The sequence below is a fragment of the Oncorhynchus kisutch genome, linkage group LG13, assembly GCF_002021735.2.
Source record: "Oncorhynchus kisutch isolate 150728-3 linkage group LG13, Okis_V2, whole genome shotgun sequence".
NCBI classification, from domain to species: domain Eukaryota; kingdom Metazoa; phylum Chordata; class Actinopteri; order Salmoniformes; family Salmonidae; genus Oncorhynchus; species Oncorhynchus kisutch.
Window position 1 is genome coordinate 40,747,187 of NC_034186.2, and position 21,587 is coordinate 40,768,773.

Sequence of the window (21,587 nt, forward strand, 5' to 3'; positions counted from 1 at the left end):
GAGTGAGGCGGAGGTATAGCCCTTGTCACCATGGTAACAGAGGAACCTGTTCTCTTTAGCTGTTCCAAGCAGCAAGCTTCTCAAAACAAGAGAAAAGCATTAACAGGAAACCTCCACTTATGTCCTCCATTTTCACTTATGTCCTCCATTTTCACTCATGTCCTCTTTGAACATAGGATCTCTTGTTCTTCCTTCTAATGTCAATGTTTCACACTAAATATCCCATTAGTTAATGTGACAATGCTTTAATACATTGTGCTTTTGAGAGAGAGCTGTGGTTTGATTAATGGAATACAGGGGGGGGGGGGGGATGTTCAGGGGAGGGGGAGTTTAAGGGTGGAATTCCAAAATGTGTCTTTCCAAGCAAGCTTTGAATATCACAGATGCATAGGGTCAAATCTGGAGTATGCGCAGGCTCCTAGCAACCACCAGTAACCATGTGCTGCCTTAGTAACCAATGTTGTCTACATTTTTGTAGAATAAGATATAAGAATTAAACCTAATTAGTACAGATACGCACACGCACATGCCCAGACACACACTTATGCAAACACATGCATGCACACATGCACACTCACACACAAACATGCACAGCACACGCATGCACACACAAACATGACCTGCACACAAGGGCACACAGGAGCACGCACACGCGCACACACGCACACACGCACACACACGCACAAATCTTATAGAGACTCATATACAGAGTAGATCTGGCTCTGGTGATAGCATAGTAGACTGAGAGGAATTCCTGGAGCAGCTTTGGGATAGGCTACCAACAGTCCTCATCTTGAGCAACAGCTTGTGATTATGTTGTCGGTGCGTCAGTAAATTGCCTACTGACGGCTATCCCGGGCTATAATTACGCACATCAATTTGCATGTTATTTCAGATTGCACACCGTCATTGATTTAGCCTTATTTTTATCAATTCAAATAGATTTAAAGGGATAGTTCACTCAAATTTCAAAATGTCATTGGTTTCCTTACCCTGTAAACAGTCTACACTCTTAGGTGCTATCTAGAACCTAAAACTGTTTTCCGACTGTCCCCATAGGAGAATCCTTTGAATGACCCTTTTTGGTCCCAGAGAGTGTTCTATATGGAACCTAAAAGGGTTCTCCTATAGGGACAGTCTAAGAATGCTTTTGGAACCCTTTTTTCAAGGTATGACAGAAATTCATGCTTTGGTTTTGTTTAGCTGACCAGTGTTTTTTTAATGGTAACCTTTTTAGCATTTGTGACACAAATCCAATGAATGTCAGTGATACCTACTGTATATTAGTGCTTTATGTCCAAATCACCCTAAAGCATCTAAAAATGTATTGTGTAAGCTAACTTAATTAAGTTACTATAGATGATTTGGACATGAAGTGTAAAAAATTCTAATATAGGTAATTTACCATTGATTTGCATTGGTTCGTGCCACAAATGAAAAAAAGTTAGCATTTAAAACAGTGGCCACGTAAACAGACTGCTTACAGGGCAAGGAAAGCCAAATGTAATTTGTAATTTGGATGAACTATCCATTTAACTTAGGAGGTAAATTAATTTTACACTCTCAACACAACTTTTCTCTTCCAACACCTTCTCCAGGGCCGATTGATTACCTTGATCAACACCTTCACCATTACCCTCGCACCATAGTCTGGCAAAAGCCAGATGGGCTGGTCCATTTTTAGCACAGTAGGCCTGTCTAAATTGATGTTATTTTTTTCTGCAAAATTGTAATTATATGGCTAATATTGGTGGCCTTGATATAAAAATAGGCCTCGAGGGGAAAAATGCGCTGGTGTGATAGAAATGCCTGGGCCGATTTCTGGTCCAAGTCCGTCCCTGGTGGTGACCGCGGTTCCAACCGCGCTGCTGCTCCTCAGTTCTTCACTGGTGCGCTTTGGACTACACACTTGACGCGCGCCTTTTCAGAAATGGATTGCCTATGTCGAGTTTGCCTTCATTGACATGTTGTGTTTGTACCAGTTAGCGACGATGTGCCGAAGCCACTGATAAACGACAGCTACTTGACAGTTCTTTTTAGGTCCCGCCGCACTATGATAGAGAAACTGTTCGCAAAATCAGCCGTGTCGCAACGTGACAAGTGAAGTGCAAGCAGCAGTCAACGGAGGTCCCTCTTGGCAGGAGTCGTAGAAGGATGAAGTCGAGGAGAGACAAGCTGAAAATCCCCTCCCTTACTTTGGAGTAAGTTTGCATGCTTTTATATAGTGTATAACTTATAAACATTGATCTACATGACCATTCATTCATGTTGTCGTGGGAACCATGGGAAATCACTTATATTTTATTAAGGTAAGTAAATGTAGCCTAAGTGCACCTTTGGGTATAATGTTCTATTATTCATGTATGTAGGGCCTACTGTAGCCTATGTTTGACTATATATTATCAATTCATGTCTTAGATGTTCTAATAGTCTACAATCCCTATAGACTACTGTCATCTGATGCACTCAAATCATGCTTATTTTTCTGTGAGTATTTGAAGTGATAGACATGGTACACTCTTGAAATAAAAGGTGCTATCTAGAACCTTTAAAGGGTCCTTCAGCTGTCACCATAGGAGAACCCTTTGAAGAACCCTTGTTGGTTCCAGGTCGAACCGTTTTGGGTTCCAGGTAGAACCTTTCCACAGAGGGTTCTACATGAAACCCAAAATGGTTCTACCTGGATCCAAAAAGGGTTTTTAATCTGGAACCAAAAATGGTTCTCCTATGCAAACAGCCGAAGAATCCTTTTTTTCTGAGAGTTTACAGTGATTGAAGCCCTAATAGTAGCTAGCCTACAGTATGTGCTTGATAAGACAAGACAACAGGCTACAGTGGTGTGCCAATGAATTTCTCAACTCTACCAGTTGCAACCAGTTTCTTGCACGCAGTATTTAACACGCAGTATGGAACCTACAGACACCTAGTGTGTTTCCCAATGAGACCCACTCAGTTTGTAGGCTGCAGGAGTTTTGAACACGCATTGAGTGAGTGATTATCGTGGTGTAGAACTCAGAACGTTCATTTATTTTTCTCTTTGTCTATTGAGATTTGACCAATGACTTAAGCTATTTCTGCAAGATGAGCTACTATAGCCAGCCTACTTGGCATATTTATGTTGGTGAATTTATGGATGCTGGTATATACTGTACATTGTTGAAATTGAACCAATTATCTGATCATAAACTGAATGTGAATTTGAGGGGTGCTTCTCACTTTGATGGTGGGTGGGAGGATAGGAATTTGTCTACATTCAATCCAGAAATACATTAGACTAGATGTTTTTCAAAGTGACCTCCGCACACAGATTATTTGCCCTTTTCAGAATTATTGTCAAAATGTCACATAGCTTTGATTCAGGCCAGTGTCAAACGCTTGTTTCACATATCACTCACTCCCTACACAAATGTCTGTCATTTTGGAAATATGCACCCATTTCCCAAACGCTTTACTGTGATTCTTGCCTCCTTCAAAGGATTAGCATTGCTGCAGTTCTCGTCTTTCCACCCACTCTCCATTCTGAGCCAATGTAGCCAGGGGCTGCCTGTTTGCCTGCCTGCTGCTGCCCACTAGACGCTGATCCATAAAGCGTAGGAGCTTTTTCTCCAAAATCTGACTCTCCCATGGATCACAGGCGCAGCGTAGGGTATTGACCCCTCAGTTTTGTGGGTGCAGCACGATGAGCAACATGAGCGCACTGCAGAGACCCTTTTCTGAGCAACCACTGTGTTCACAGAACGCTTCACACAAAGTTTTTGAATTTTTTTATCACAAAACGAAAACAAAACATGGGAGCTGTCGGGTTTGACCGTGTGTTGCAGCAAATGCAGCTCCCCCAATCGTCTACCACTACTGGATATAAACATAACACCTCACTCACTAATTAAGTAGGTGGAGAGCTGCAATCTAACGATTAACAATGAGGTGACGCACAATGTGGAACAATCTAATTCAGAGCGTCGTAGATGGGTTGGAGGGGTGAGAAAAAAATATTTTGAAATGATGAGGCGTGACTGTGAGTGATAGGTAATTATGAGTTAGCACAGTGCAGTGTCTTCGTGCAGAGGCTTGTTTTCCAACCATCTCTTTTATTACTATGACAACAGGCTCATCTCGCTGCTGCAGAAGCCGGTGCTATGTTCTGCACTGGATCTGAAGAGCCCTCTGCCGCAGCAACACTAAAACCATATCAACATTGTGCATTTGTGATAGCAAAGCACAGATCTGTACATGAAAATCAATAAAGCCAGCCTTCTAGCAGATGACTTCTGACGGCCAGCCTGCTACGGTATTATAGCTGAACTGTCATATTTTGACACGTGAGCACGATGGCAGATGTTTTGGGGTGTGTTTCTATACACCCCAAAGTCTTCCTATGGAATAGGGCTGTGACGGTCATGGAACGAGGACGGTTATTGTTTATTTTTTAATGTGTATTTTTAAATGTTCTCCTCCCCGCTCCTGACTGCATGTGCTTCCATATAAATAGATGGGGGGGGGGGGGGGGGGGTCAGCCTAGGTAGCCAAAGACTTGTTTGCGAGAACACCTTGCTTGTTTCAGCAGGGAGCAAGAAAGTTTCATCCCGTTGTTAAGAGTCCATGTTGTCGCAGAAACAGACTCAAACGCGCAGAGTCCCGGCCTCGCCGTCTTCAGTCAGCTGTTCGTTCCACAAAACAAACAAAAACAGTTATGACAGTTTCTTTTAGTTTTTTTATGACGGTGTTCACCCATAACTGTCGGTTACACAGGTTATAAGGTAATTGTGCCAGCCCTACTATAGAATACAGAGGACGGCATGAGCTTATTGTATGTTCCAAAACACAAGAACATAACTTCTCAGGCTCCATCTCAGTGTGCTTCATTCTATATCTAAAGGACTCGTGATATCTCCAGGAGTAAGAAGTGTAATTTCTGTCTTAATCAGTTGTCTTTTTGCTAGCTAGGGCCATCTACTTTAAGTGCTGTCTGTGCTCCCTATGTATGAACTGCTGACTGCTATCGACTTGCAGATGATTGTTGACATATCAACCAGGATTAAGGTTTATGGAAATGTGTGACTGTTGCTGTCTTCATAATCAGTGGCTCTATTGGAGGGGGAGTGGTTTCTCCTCTCCTAGACAATCACTACCTGGAGGTGAGGACGGGGCAAGGGGATACCTACCGTAGTCAGTTGCACAACTGAATGCATTCAACTGAAATGTGTCTACTGCTAGACTATGTGCTCTTCACCTCTGCAAGGGTACCTGGAAGGATATTGACCTCATCCCGTCAGTTGAGGATGCCTGGTCATTCTTTAAAAGTAACTTCCTCACCATCTTAGACAAGCATGCTCCGTTAAAAAAATGCAGAACTAAGAACAGATATAGCCCTTGGTTCACTCCAGACCTGACTGCCCTCGACCAGCACAAAAACATCCTGTGGCGGACTGCAATAGCATCGAATAGTCCCCGCGATATGCAACTGTTCAGGGAAGTCAGGAACCAATACATGCAGTCAGTCAGGAAAGCAAAGGCTAGCTTTTTCAAGCAGAAATTTGCATCCTGTAGCTCTAACTCCAAAAAGTTCTGGGACACTGTGAAGTCCATGGAGAACAAGAGCACCTCCTCCCAGCTGCCCACTGCACTGAGGCTAGGTAACACGGTCACCACCGATAAATCCGTGATAATCGAAAACTTCAACAAGCATTTCTCAACGGCTGGCCATGCCTTCCTCCTGGCTACTCCAACCTCGGCCAACAGCTCAGCAAACTCTCCTTCCTCCTTCCTTCAAACATCTCCAATCTAAAATCAAATCTAGAGTCGGCTTTCTATTTCGCAACAAAGCCTCCTTCACTCACGCCGCCAAACTTACCCTAGTAAAACTGACTATCCTACCGATCCTCGACTTCGGCGATGTCATCTACAAAATAGCTTCCAATACTCTACTCAGCAAACTGGATGCAGTTTATCACAGTGCCATCCGTTTTGTTACTAAAGCACCTTATACCACCCACCACTGCGACCTGTATGCTCTAGTCGGCTGGCCCTCGCTACATGTTCGCCGCCAGACCCACTGGCTCCAGGTCATCTACAAGTCTATGCTAGATAAAACTCTGCCTTATCTCAGTTCACTGGTCACGATGGCAACACCCACCCGTAGCACGCGCTCCAGCAGGTGTATCTCACTTATCATCCCTAAAGCCAAAACCTCATTTGGCCGCCTTTCCTTCCAGTTCTCTGCTGCCTGCGACTGGAACGAATTGCAAAAATCTCTGAAGTTGGAGACTTATCTCCCTCACCAGCTATCTGAGCAGCTAACCGATCGCTGCAGCTGTACATAGTCCATCGGTATATAGCCCACCCAATTTACCTACCTCATCCCCATACTGTTTTTATTTTATTTACATTTCTGCTCTTTTGCACACCAGTATCTCTACCTGCCCATGTTCATCTGATCATTTATCACTCCAGTGTTAATCTACTAAATTGTAATTATTCACTCCTATGGCCCATTTATTGCCTACCTCCTCATGCCTTTTGCACACACTGTATATAGATTATTTTTTTCTACTGTTATTGACTTGTTTATTGTTTATTGTTTACTCCATGTGTAACTCTGTGTTGTTGTCTGTTCACACTGCTATGCTTTATCTTGGCCAGGTCACAGTTGCAAATGAGAACTTGTTCTCAACTTGCCTACCTGGTTAAATAAAGGTGAAATAAAAAATAAAAATAAAAAGGGAATTAGTGTTAGTAATTCAGTCTCCCCTGTTTTCTCAGTGGCAGCTGTCAGTGGCAAAACTAAGACCGTCGCCAAAACAAAGACAGTTCTGCTGAGTTATTCGAGGTAGGAAATAAAAGAGGAAGGTTCCACACCACTCTCTCACTTGAGTATCTTACCTAGTTATTTTCAGATGATCTCATTTGGCTATTTTGTAGCTTTAGCAACTATGTGTGTGTTTTCTATACCTGTTTGCTCCTTTCCCCCGTAGGCTTTACAGACGCTCCCCACCCTTGGTTGCAACCCTTCTAATTTAGTGTAACCTGCTCACACAACCCATGTGGAATTCCTGGTCTCTTGCAGCGTTTGAAACTGACAATCTGTGGTCAAGAACGTCGAGTTCGTCTCAGCCTATGCTTTAAAAAAAAGAATTGGATACCCATTAGCCAACGCCTTGTCTTACTGGGGTCCGACACATGCTGCCCTTCAGTCCTTTGACTTTTTGGCCCTGATGTAGACATGAGTCACCCCAGAGAACACTGTTACTCCAGCTGCTCTCACTTCATCTGATTACGTTTTTCTGTCATAGTCCGAGAGCATCTGGTTGTCGTGGTGGTGACACAGGGCTACTCATTTCTCCAAAGTGGACATTTTCTCTTGTCTCCCTCTCTCACCTGTCCATCTCCTCATTTGAATTCTATGCCGTCACTGTCACTTATCCACTCAGGCTTACCATTGTTGCCATCTATTTCCCACTTGGTGCCCTTAGAGAGATCCTCAATGAGCTTGAAACCTTGATAAGCTCATTTCCTGATGATGTCTCACCCCTCTTCGTACTTGGCGACTTCAACTTCCTGATGCCTGCTTTTGATTAATTTCTTTCCAACTCTTTCTTTCCCCTCCTTGCCCCTTTTGACCTTCCGCAGTCCCCTCCCACTCACAAGGCAGGCAATATGCTTGACCTCATCTTGACCTTATCTGTTCGCCTACTAATCTCACTTTAACCGCCCTCCAGGTCTCTGATCACTACTTTGTTTCCTTTTCTGTCTCCCTCTCTTCCAACCATAGCCACTCAGCCTCTATCCAGATGATCATGAGCCATCGCAATCTTCTCTCTCTCTCTCTCCCACTACTCTCTCCTCTTCTATCCTATCATCTCTCCCTTCTGCTAAATCCTTCTCCCTCCTGTCTCCTGATTCTATCTCTTCGACTCTACTCTTCTCCCTTTCTGCATCCTATGATTTGCACTCTCTCCTTTCCTCCTGTCCGGCTCTGCCCTCCCCTCCTGCTAGCTTAGAAAAATGAAACTTCCGGAGGACCTATCATCCTTTCGTTCCCTCATCTCTTCCTTCTCTTCCTCTATATCTGCTGCAAAAGTTACTTTATATCACTCTAAATTTCAAGCTTCTTCCTTTAACCATAGGAAACTCTTTTCCACCTTCTCTTCCCTCCTTGGAACTGCCAATCTGCGGTCAAGCACACCGAGTTCATCTCAGCCTATGCTTTTTTATTTATTAGGCTCCCCGGCAGCAGCTTGTCTCCTTAGTCCTCCACCCCTTTCCCCTCCCTCCTCCCTCTATGCGGACAACTTTGACCTTCTCCCATTCCTCACTTCCTTCATCATCAACTCATCCCTGATCATTGGCTGTGTCCCCTCTGACATAGAAAACTACAGACCGGTATTCTTGACCCTAACATGTCCCGCTTCAAGACAGGTCACTCAACCAAGACTGCTCTTCTCTGTGTCATGGAGGCTCTCTCTGCCAAAGCTGACACTCTCCTCTGTTCTCATCCTCTTAGATCTATCCACTGCCTTTCTTCACAGTGAACCATCAGATCCTCCTCTCCACCCTCTCAGGGCTGGGGTCCCAGGCTTGGCACACTCTTGGATTGCATCCTACCTGGCAGGCTGCTCCTACCAGGTCACATGGAGAGGATCTGTGTCTGCACCATGTACTTTCACTACTGGTGTCCCCCAGGGCTCAGTTCTAGGCCCTCTCCTCTTCTCTCTATACACCAGTCACTCGGCTCTGTCATATCCTCACATGGTCTCTTTAAAAAATGTATATGTATTTTACCTTTTATTTAACTAGGCAAGTCGGTTAAGAACAAATTCTTTTTTTCAATGCCGGCCTAGGAACAGTGGGTTAACTGCCTTGTTCAGTGGCAGAACGACAGGTTTATACCTTGTCAGCTCAGGGATTCGATCTTGCAATCTTTTGGTTACTAGTCCAACATTCTAACCACTAGGCTACCTGCTGCCCTTCTATCATTTCTATGCAGATGACACTCAACTACTTTTCTCCTTCCCCCCCTTCTGGCACCCAGGTGACGACACGCATCTCTACGTGCCTGGCAGATATCTCAGCTTGGATGTCGGCCCACCACCTCAAGCTCAACCTCTACAAGATGAAGCTGCTCTTACTCCCGGGAAAGGCCTACCTGCTCCAAGACCTCTCCATTACGGTTGACAACTCCACAGTGTCCCCCTCCCAGAATGCAAAGAACCTAGTGTGACCCTGGACACCCTGTTATTCTCTGCAAACATCAAAGCAGTGACTCGCTCCTGCAGGTTCATGCTCTACAACATCCGTAGAGTACGACCCTATCTCACACAGGAAGCTCCGCAGGTCCTAATCCAAGCAGTTGTCATCTCCGGTCTGGATTTCTGCAACATGCTGTTGCACGCCCCCACACAAAAAAAGCTTTTGTGAACTAACACTCCCAATTTAGTCATTTCCCCCTTACTAGCTCTGATTTTGCTGATAGCTACTTTATTGAGGAGAAATGTACTTACTACGACTGTGATATGTGGTTGTCCCAACTAGCTTTCTTAAGATGAATGCACTAACTGTAAGTCGCTCTGGATAAGAACGTCTGCTATATGACTAAAATGTCAAATGTAAATATAAGACTGTGTACTGGTATGTATATATCTGACACGCTATATATTTAAATTCTCAGATGGTGTCTACTTTGGGACATTAGGCTAGACCTATCAGATAACCAGTGTTATAGAGCTAGACTTGGCCAATAACCTTTTAATGGGAAACCAGGCCAAAGTAATCAATGGTCTGAAAGGTCTTTAACTTCTGCTTTGACTGAAAACAGCAAGACCATTGTGCTGTTGTTGCTGTTAGAAATACTAAGGTTCCTAAGACAAACCCACGCTTTATTCATAAGAGGAATTTGAAGAGTTTTAATGAGCAGGCTTTCTTTCATGATTTGTTTTATTTTGACTGGAGCAAGATTGAGCTTATTCCTGATGTGGAAACTGCCTGGAAATTCTTTCATGATGTTTTTGTTCCAAATATTTTCCGAATATGCCACATTCCGCAGGTTCAGAGTTAAAGGGAGGGATAATCCATGGTTTTCTTCTGAGCTCTCTTGTATTTTTCACGAACGTAATCTAGCCTAGGCTAAAGCAAGGAAATCATGTTCTAATGCTGATTGACTTATTTTTAGGCAGTTACGAAGCAAGTGTTCTTTTCTTCTCAGGAAGGCCAAGTCTGAATATTTTATGTCATTTACCACTGATAACCTGAATGACCCTAGAAAGTTTTGGAAGGCTATTAAATCTATGTCTGGAAACAGTAATGTTAATGAATGACTGTCAAGTGTATTGAAGGACTTTGTTGCTGCATATGACAAAACTGAAATGCTGAATTGTTTCAATGAGCACTTTGTATCATCTGGTAGGCTGTTTGATTGTGTCTTCTGTCTCTGTTCAACCCTGTGTGGATGAACCAGTGAGAGCTGGTCAAACTTTTAGCTTTTTGCCATTCTCAGTGCAGGAGGTAGTGCAGCTATGAAATCCTTAGATCAGAGAAATCCTGCAGGTCCTGATCTTCTTGATCCCTGCTTTTTAAATCTGGCAGCTGATTTCATAGCTGAACCACTTACATATTTGTTCAATCTAACCCTGGATTGTAATAAAATTCCAAAGATCTGGAAATCAGCATTTGTCCCACTTTTAAAAGGAGGAGATCCAACTCTTTTAAATAATTATAGGCCAATCTCAAAGCTGTCACCCCTAGTGAAAATACTTGAAACCCTTGTGAGTGAACAGCTAAAATAGTTTTTATATACTAACTCAATTTTATCAATTTTATATACCAATCGGGCTTCAGGAAGAAGCATAGCACAATTACAGCAGCCATGAAGGTTTTAAATGATTTCACTGAAGACATTGACAAAAAACAGCACAGTGTCTAACTTTTTATTGATCTCTCTAAGGCTTTTGATACAGTTGCTCATGCCATACTGAAGCAGAGATTGTCGAGTGTAGGTCTTTCAGAGCATGCAGTTGCATGGTTTGCTAACTATCTGTCTGATAGAACTCAGTGCACTCAATTTGATGGGCTCATGTCTGTTAAATTGTTTGTCTATAATGGTGTGCCCCCGGGCTCTGTACTTGGTCCCCTCTTATTCACTATTTATATAAATAATTTAGACAAAAATGTGCAAAATGCTCAACTTCACTTTTATGCTGGTGATACTGTTATTTATTGTTGTGCCTTGTCTCTCACAAAAGCTTTCCAGAACTTCCAAACTGCTTGTTATACTGTTCAACATACCTTGTGTCAATTGAAGCTTATCCTCAATACTGACAAAATTAAACTAATGGTGTTTTCTAATACAAGAAATAGATCTCTGAACCTTTCACCTATTACTACCTGTCAGAGCAATGAGATTTAGACTGTAACCTCATATAAATATCTTGGAATTTTAATTGATGACGGCCTCTTTTAAATTGCATATTCAACAACTTACAAAAAAATTGAAACTGAAGTTGGGATTTTATTTTAGGAATAAGCATGTTTTCTTTTGATGCCAAAAGGAGGCTAGTATGAGCTACATTTATGCCTTTACAAGACTATGGGGATATTTTATATATGAATGTTTCCGCTCAGTGTTTGAGATCAATTGACACCCTTTACCGTGGTGCGTTGAGATGTATTTTTAAACTGCTAAGCCCTGACGCACCACTGCACTTTATATACCAGGGTTGGCTGGCCTTCTCTAGTCACTCGTAGGCTCAGTCACTGGTATACTTTTATTTACAAAGCCATTTTGGGTTCACTACCATTTTATTTGGGGAATTTTTATTGTTCAGAAATGTGGTGGGTACTCTCTTCGTTCGCAGGACTTTATCCTGCTAACTGTTCCAAATGTCCGAACTGAATTTGGTTAAAGGGCTTTTATGTACTTTGCGCCATCAGCTTGGAACACCTTACAAAATACTTTTAAACTGGAAGAACTTGCCCGATTGGTGTTTTTAAATCACTGATGAAGGATTTTGAGACTGATTCCCTGACCTGTCAATGTTTTTAATTTGCTATTTTATGATTTTTCTTTTACACTCTTGTGAATTCTATAGTTTTCACTAGATTACTTGTAGTTTTTCATGTTGTCTGTCTGTAATTGTGTAATGACTTGGACCTGCCTTTCTTGGCCAGGACGCTCTTTAAAAAGGGATTTCTAATCTCAATGAGCCCTTCCTAGTTAAATAAAGGTAAAAAAAAAAAAATGAAAGCAAGTGAGCAAAAAATCATGCTGTGACATACCCTGGACATCGATCTGGTGTCTTGTACAGAACACTGAAATGGCTATCCGATGACAGACTATTATCCATACAATACTATCTGGAAAAAGTATCCCAAAACACAGCTGGGAAGTAAGTTGGTGTCCTTTGCAAACAGTTGCCGAGTGTCTATCACAGACCTATAATGTCAGCCAATGAAAGTGAGACCTTTGGGTGCATCTCAGCCATTACCCAGGCACTGGTAGGCAACAGCGACTGTGCTGAGTCAGCACACTGATCCATGTGACCGTGTCTTGCCTTACAGTTTGTCACCCACTTGCCAGAGCCCAACTCTACTGAGCCCATGCAGCCCATGCAGCCCCTGCAGCCCCTTACAAACCCTACATCCCTGGAGGTAAGAAAGACAGCCCACATACAGCACACAGCCACATACAGCCACACAAGGGCATCAGGCCCACTTTATAGAACGGACAGGGAGCTTGAGAACAGCTCCTGTGAGGAATTATGAAGAGACCTTTAAAGCAGACTTTGCTTTTACGGACTGTATTTTTGCTAATTTAATTTCACTGATTTTTCATCGCAGTAACATTGCCTAAATTGTTGAACAATAAACATTAAAACACTGAACCATATTGTTTAGATAAAATGTTGCAACGTGCAAAATGCAGCTGCTAGAAATTGTCTTAACTATTGGAAGTCATTTGGAGGAAAGGTTGCCTGGCTTATGGTGGTTGCCTGGCAACCCCCAATGGTACACTGCAGAGGAAAGGATAACCATATGGCAAACCGAAGCAGCATACAGAATGCTATGTAGAGCACTAGGTTATTGTAATACATATAGTGAGAAATCATCTGTATCCTGATAATTTGGCAAAACTACCAAGAATATTGTTCAGTTCTGTTCACAGAGAAACTGTAATATACCAGTCATAGTTTTTGAAATGACATTTGGTTGAACTTCATTTTAGTTTGATCAAATTATTTATTTGACCACCAAGATTTCTTTATTTTACAACACTAAAGTGTTATGCATCAATTTCTTTCTCTACACCAGTTGTTCCTAAACTTTTTATAGTCCCGAACCCCTTCAAACATTCAACCTCCAGCTGCGTACCTCCTCTAGCACCAGGGTCAGTGCACTCTCAAATGTTGATTTTTGCCATCATTGTAAGCCTGCCACACACACACTATACAATACATTTATTAAACATAATAATGAGTGTGAGTTTTTGTCACAACCCAGCTCGTGGGAAGTGACAAAGTGCTCTTATAGGACCAAGGCACAAATAATAATATGATAATAATCAATAATTTTGCTCTTTATTTAACCATCTTACATATAAAGCCTTATTCACAATTTTCAATGATCAAATAACTAACCACAGGTTAATGAGAAGGGTGTGCTTGAAAGGATGCACATAACTCTGCAATGTTGGGTTGTATTGGAGAGAGTTTCAGTCTTTTTCCACACATAGTCTATGCCTGTATTTAGTTTTCATGCTAGTGAGGGCCGAGAATCCACTCTCACATAGGTACGTGGTTGCAAAGGGCATCAGTGCCTTAGCAGCGCGATTTGCCAAGACAGGATATTCTGATATTCGCAGCCCAATCCAAGTGGATTGTGGTAAGTGGACTGGATGCAGGGCATGAAAGGGATAATGAACCCAGTTGTTTGTGTCATCCATTTTGGGAAAGTACCTGCATAATTGCGCAACCAACTCACTCAGGTGCTTAGCTATATCACATTTGACATTGTCCGTAAGCTTGAGTTCATTTGCGTACAAAAAATCATAAAATGATGGAAAGACGTGTGTTGTCCTTGTTACTGCAGACAGAGAAGAGCTCCAACTTCTTAATCATAGCCTCAATTTTGTCCCGCACATTGAACATATATTTGCGGAGAGTCCCTGTAATCCTAGATTCAGATCATTCGGGCGAGAAAAAACATCACCCAGATAGGCCAGTTGTGTGAGAAACCCATCATCATGCAAGTGGTCAGACAAGTGAAAATTTGTCTCTCAATTTAAAAAAAATGTGTCAATACTTTGCCCAATGATAACCAGTATGTTTTAAAAATATTACATAGTCGCTGCCCATATCATTGCATAGTGCTGAAAATACACAAGAGTTCAGGGGCCTTGCTTTACTGGAGTGGTCTCCTCGTTATGACGAACATGACACGGACATATGCCAGGAACTGTGCCAGGCCAGCCACCTCTGTTGACTCATCCAGTTGTAATGCATAGAATTAACTGGCTTGCATGAGAAGCAGTAATTGGTTCAAAACGTCTCCTGCCATGTCACTGATGTGTCGTGAAACAGTGTTGTTTGATGAAGGCATTATCTGTAAGAGTTTTTTAGCCTTTCCCCCCAGCATTGTCCCAGTCACATGGTCAATGAAGCTGACAGTTGAGGACTTCTGTTTCTCAAACTAGACACACTAATGTACTTGTCCTCTTGCTCAGTTGTGCACCGGGGCCTCCCACTCCTTTCTATTCTGGTTAGGACCAGTTTGCACTGTTCTGTGAAGGGAGTAGTACACCACGTTGTAAGAGATCTTCAGTTTCTTGGCAATTTCTCGTTCAAAAGTGTATATACAGTTAAAGTCGGAAGTTTACATACACTTAGTTTGGAGTCATTAAAACTAGTTTTTCAACCACTCCACACATTTCTTGTTAACAAACTATAGTTTGTCAAGTCGTTTAGGACATCTACTTTGTGCATGACAAGTTATTTTTCCAACAATTGTTTACAGATTATTTCACTTGTAACTCACTGTATCACAATTCCAGTGGGTCAGAAGTTTACATACACTAAGTTGACTGTGCATTTAAACAGATTGGAAGATTCCAGAAATTGATGTCATGGCTTTAGAAGCTTCTGATAGGCTAATTGACATGATTTGAGTCAATTGGAGGTGTACCTGTGGATGTATTTCAAGGCCTACCTTCAAACTCGGTGCCTCTTTGATTGACATCATGGGAAAATCAAAAGAAATCAGCCAAGACCTCAGAAAATAAATTGATACATTAAAATAAATTACATTTCCAAAAGGCTGAAGGTACCACGTTCATCTGTACAAACAATAGTAGGCAAGTATAAACACCATGGGACCATGCAGTCGACATTACCGCTCAGGAAGGAGACGCGTTCTGTCTCCAAGAGATGAAAGTACTTTTGTGCGAAAAGTGAAAATCAATCCCAGAACAACAGCAAAGGACCTTGTGAAGATGCTGGAGGAAACAGGTACAAAAGTATCTATATCCACAGTAAAAAGAGTCCTATATCGACATAACCTGAAAGGCCACTCAGCAAGGAAGAAGCCACTGCTCCAAAACCACCATAAAACAGCCAGACTATAGTTTGCAACTGCACATGGGGACAAAGATCGTACTTTTTGGAGAAATGTCCTCTGGTCTGATGAAACAGAAATATAATTGTTTTGGTCATAATGACCATCGTTATGTTTGGAGGAAAAAGGGGGAGGCTTGCAAGCTGAAGAACACAATCCCAACCGTGAAGCACAGGGGTGGCTGCATCATGGTGTGGGGGTGCTTTGCTGCAGGAGGGACTGCTGCACTTCCCAAAATAGATGGCACCATGAGGAAGAAAAATTATGTGGATATATTGATGCAACATCTCAAGACATCAGTCAGTCAGTAAAGCTTGGTCGCAAATGAGTCTTCCAAATGTACAATGACCCCAAGCATACTTCGTGGCAAAATGCCTTAAGGACAACAGAGTCAAGGTATTGGAGTGGTCATCACAAAGCCCTGACCTCAATCCTATAGAAAATGTGTGGACAGAACTGATAGCGTGTGCGAGCAAGGAGGCCTACAAACCTGACTCAGTTACACCAGCTCTGTCAGGAGGAATGGGCCAAAATTCACCCACTTATTGTGGGAAGCTTGTGGAAGGTTCCCCGAAACGTTTGACCCAAGGCAATGCTACCAAATACTAATTGAGTGTATGTAATCTTCTGAACCACTGGGAATGTGATGAGAGAAATAAAAGCTGAAATAAATACTTCTCTCTACTATTATACTATTATTTCACATTCTTAAAATAAAGTGGTGATCCTAACTGACCTAGACAGGGAATTTTTACTAGGGTTAAATGTCAGGAATTGTGAAAAACTGAGTTTAAATGTATTTGGCTAAGGTGTATGTAAACTGCATTTGAAAAAACTACTCCATGTGCTGATGTTAAAGTGGATTTGGGAGTACTCAGTAGAGGGGCACTGAGTAATATGGAGTGTTGCAGGCCTTTTACTTCGCCCATTACATTGGCCACAATGCAAATCACATGGCTTATAGGTTTAAAAAAAACTGTTCTATATGCTGATGTGAACTGGGGTTTGGAGAACTCAGTTGGGTCTGTAGAATCTATATATGGTGTTATTTCATGTTATTTCAATACCCAGCAGCAGTACTCTCAAAAAACAAACTCTTAACAACAATTTTTTAGTTCAAATGAAAATGTTATTTATTCATTACTTTATTTGGGCTACATTTCACTAGAACAACATAATTTGCTAAATGATTGACTGTCTGATAAGCGCTTTAAGTTATAGCCCTAACTAGTATTGGAATTTTCTTTGGAGATTTTTATGTATTTGGCAAAAATATATATATTTGTTCTGGTCATTTTCACATTGAAACCTCATCGGGAGGATGTATGTTTGACATGTTTTTTAAATTTGTATCACAAATCATTTTTAGAGAACATCATGATGAAAGTGAACATTCTAGACCCTTGTAGGCCCTTTTTAGACCGAAACATGCCTCCAGAATCCTTTTTTCACTATACGCCAAAATATAGTTCATATACAGTGCCTTGCGAAAGTATTCGGCCCCCTTGAACTTTGCGACCTTTTGCCACATTTCAGGCTTCAAACATAAAGATATAAAACTATTTTTTTGTGAAGAATCAACAACAAGTGGGACACAATCATGAAGTGGAACGACATTTATTGGATATTTCAAACTTTTTACCAAATAAAAAAATTGAAAAATTGGGTGTGCAAAATTATTCAGCCCCCTTAAGTTAATACTTTGTAGCGCCACCTTTTGCTGCGATTACAGCTGTAAGTCGCTTGGGGTATGTCTCTATCAGTTTTGCACATCGAGAGACTGACATTTTTTCCCCATTCCTCCTTGCAAAACAGCTCGAGCTCAGTGAGGTTGGATGGAGAGCATTTGTGAACAGCAGTTTTCAGTTCTTTCCACAGATTCTCGATTGGATTCAGGTCTGGACTTTGACTTGGCCATTCTAACACCTGGATATGTTTATTTTTGAACCATTCCATTGTAGATTTTGCTTTATGTTTTGGATCATTGTCTTGTTGGAAGACAAATCTCCGTCCCAGTCTCAGGTCTTTTGCAGACTCCATCAGGTTTTCTTCCAGAATGGTCCTGTATTTGGCTCCATCCATCTTCCCATCAATTTTAACCATCTTCCCTGTCCCTGCTGAAGAAAAGCAGGCCCAAACCATGATGCTGCCACCACCATGTTTGACAGTGGAGATGGTGTGTTCAGTGTTGCTTTTACGCCAAACATAACGTTTTGCATTGTTGCCAAAAAGTTCAATTTTGGTTTCATCTGACCAGAGCACCTTCTTCCACATGTTTGGTGTGTCTCCCAGGTGGCTTGTGGCAAACTTTAAACAACACTTTTTATGGATATCTTTAAGACTTGGCTTTCTTCTTGCCACTCTTCCATAAAGGCCAGATTTGTGCAATATACGACTGATTGTTGTCCTATGAACAGAGTCTCCCACCTCAGCTGTAGATCTCTGCAGTTCATCCAGAGTGATCATGGGCCTCTTGGCTGCATCTCTGATCAGTCTTCTCCTTGTATGAGCTGAAAGTTTAGAGGGACGGCCAGGTCTTGGTAGATTTGCAGTGGTCTGATACTCCTTCCATTTCAATATTATCGCTTGCACAGTGCTCCTTGGGATGTTTAAAGCTTGGGAAATCTTTGTGTATCCAAATCCGGCTTTAAACTTCTTCAAACAGTATCTCGGACCTGCCTGGTGTGTTCCTTGTTCTTCATGATGCTCTCTGCGCTTTTAACGGACCTCTGAGAATATCACAGTGCAGGTGCATTTATACGGAGACTTGATTACACACAGGTGGATTGTATTTATCATCATTAGTCATTTAGGTCAACATTGGATCATTCAGAGATCCTCCCAGAACTTCTGGAGAGAGTTTCCTGCACTGAAAGTAAAGGGGCTGAATAATTTTGCACGCCCAATTTTTCAGTTTTTGATTTGTTAAAAAAGTTTGAAATATCCAATAAATGTCGTTCCACTTCATGATTGTGTCCCACTTGTTGTTGATTCTTCACAAAAAAATACAGTTTTATATCTTTATGTTTGAAGCCTGAAATGTGGCAAAAGGTCGCAAAGTTCAAGGGGGCCGAATACTTTCGCAAGGCACTGTATATTTGCATTATGACCTATGGAATGGTTGACGTAAAATTCCAGCAATACTCCGTATTATTCAGTGCCCCATGAAATTACACCATATACTGTATGTACTGAACAGAAATATAAACGCAACATGAAACAATTTCAAAGATTTTACTGAGTTACAGTTCATTTAAGGAAATCAGTCAATTGAAATAAATTCAGTAGGCCCTAATCTATGGATTTCACATGACTGGGAATACAGATATGCATCGGTTAGGGTGTGGATCAGAAAGACTGTCTGTATCTGGTGTGACCATCAGTTGCCTCATGCTGTGCGACACATCTCCTTCGCATGGAGTTGATCAGGCTGTTGATTGTGGCCTGTGGAATGTTGTCCCACTCCTCTTTAATGGCTGTGCAAAGTTGCTGAATATTGGCGGAAACTGGAACACTGTCATAGACGTCGATCCAGAGCATCCCAAACCTGCTCAATGGGTGACAAGTCTGGTGGGTATGCAGGCCATGGACAAATTGGGACATTTTCAGCTTCCAGGAATTATGTACAGATCCTTGCAACATGGGCTGTGCATTATCATGCTGAAATGAGATGATGACAGCGGATGAATGGTACGACAATGGGCCTCAGGAACTCGTCACGGTATCACTGAGCATTCAAATTGCCATCGGTAAAATGCAATTGTGTTCCTTGTCCGCAGCTTATGCCTGCCTATACCATAACCACCCCACCACCATAGGGCACTGTTCACAACGTTGACATCCGCAAACCGCTCTGCCAAATGACATCATACACGAGGTCAGCGCTTATGAAGCCATTTGGACGTACTGCCAAATTCTCTAAAATGACGTTAGAGGCGGATTATGGTAGAGAAATTAACATTTCATTATCTGGCAACAGCTCTGGTGGACATTCCTGCAGTCAGTTTACCAATCGCACACTCCCTCAAAACTTGAGACATCTGTGGCATTGTGCTGTGTGAAAAAACTGCACATTATAGAGTGGCCTTTTATCGTCCCCAGCACAAGGTGTACCTGTGTAATGTCCATGCTGTTTAATCAGCTTCTTCATATGCCACACCTTTCAGGCGGATGGGTTATCTTGGAAAATGTTTATATTTTTGTAGATTCTACAGACCCTACTGAGTGCTCCCAACCCCACTTTTACATAGGCACCTCCCAAAAAATTGCGCTAAACCCAATGTTGTCAACAATCCAGTCTGAGCATTGTATTTTTCAATAGTGGTCTCAAGTTTTACATATTTAAAACATTTACCATAAATTCCTTCTTGCATTTGCTTATAAGCACAATAAAAATCGACATTAATAAAATTTTTATATCTTTTGAAAGAGGTAACCACCATGCAATGTTTTGAAATGCCGACTTTTATTTGAAAGATTTCCTTTATTAACGCAGGGAAGTGACGTCATCGTGTGGGCTGAACAGAATACTAGTGAAAAGTCTACTGTGTCTATGGTAGTAGGCTATATCAGTCAGCGATGGAGTTTTGGCAGCAGAGAGAGTAGCCCATGTCCACCGGGAACACTTTCCAGGCAGAAGATGTAGGCCTAGGTGCTTGGATATGAGGCAAAATAAAGCGAAGGTGGCGCTGAAAGCTGGTTGAATGATAGCCAAGCTGGCTAGCTAGTCCAGGGAACACAACATACTGCCACGGCGATGGAGGGTCTACCCGTGGTTTTGTGGGTTCCATCATTGGGTCCTGTATCTACCATCTAGGAGATTCAATAATTATTTATTTTGGATCGGAATGTGTGCTCTTTTTCGTTGTAAACAACATCCACCATGTCGGATCCAAGTTACTGGACCGCAGTGCCAACCCACAACAAGTCTCATTTTGTAACAGGATCAATGCTAAAACGATCAAAAAGGTAGGTAGGAAAGGTTCTGGTTTATGTAGTTATGTAACAAAGCTTAACGGCAGACAATTATGGTCCTTTTAATGTGTTGTGTATTCTTTTTTTAAAGGATATTTTCTTGTGCTGATGTTCTCAGACAAGTCTCTGAAATAACCCGTCTATGGTCCAGATGGTCATCCAGATGGACACATGCTTGACCTCAACTTGCATTGTGTCCATTTCACATATTCAGAAACAATGTAACTAGATAAAAACATTACTTTGTAAGTGATAACATAGCCGATGTTGACGCTCATTCATTGGCTCTCATTTGGTTTCGATATTGGTGCCACGCGCGGTCTTATCCCCATTGTTTTAGTTTCAGAGCGTTCAGCTAAACGTGGTCAGTGCTTAGAAAATGTGCTGATTGTGAATATGGCTACAATATAGTTATGGAAAGGCAAAACAAATAGGCCTACAGGTTATTCGTGTTTAAGTCGGTAATACTGTTATAACAAAAAGGGACAAAATAGTTATGTATTAAATAATTAATGACCTAAGTACAGTCCTTGTTGGATCCAAAACAATGACACTATATGCAGAATAAATATTCCTGGTTCATGTAGAATTTTGGGTTGCTCAATGCTGTGCAAAAACATCCTAGTTCTGGATGACCTATGGGAGTCACTTACAATAATTTGATGGGTGCTTATATTTGATATTTGTCCTATTTCATACATGTGATGCTCATCTGTCCTTTATTGACCCTTATTGTGCCCATTCTGGTCAAATCGATGAGATGATTTACTTGACTCCTCCTCAGAGTATGCCTCCTGTTGATGTACATAGGCCTATGCTCAAAGTGGTAGATTTTTAGTGGATGTTTTGTTATACAAGTGTCTCACCCTCATATTTTGTTGCTTCACAGTTATTAACAATAGCCGTTTGCAATTGTGTGGATTTTGGTTATATTTAAGTTTTGAAAGAAAGTTTTGCCGTTTAAAAGTTAGTTTCCTGCAATTATATGCATTATGTCATAGATAATCCTGTTGTTT

The 21,587-nt window shown here is 41.7% G+C and overlaps 1 protein-coding gene across 3 annotated transcripts in view; it reads left to right on the top strand.

Moving 5' to 3' along the window:
- Window positions 1-1,900: 1,900 nt before the first annotated feature.
- Window positions 1,901-21,587, top strand: part of mast3b (microtubule associated serine/threonine kinase 3b) — a 66,672-nt gene continuing 46,985 nt past the window's right edge. For 2 of the 3 annotated variants that reach the window (XM_020498674.2, XM_020498675.2), the window contains exons 1-2: window positions 1,901-2,201; window positions 12,550-12,639. In XM_020498674.2, coding sequence (XP_020354263.1) covers window positions 2,155-2,201; window positions 12,550-12,639 — 137 coding nt within the window. In that variant the 5' untranslated portion in view covers window positions 1,901-2,154. Of the gene's footprint in view, window positions 2,202-12,549; window positions 12,640-20,131; window positions 20,566-21,587 lie in introns of those variants that run through there. The other variant, XM_031786253.1, reaches the window with a different exon arrangement.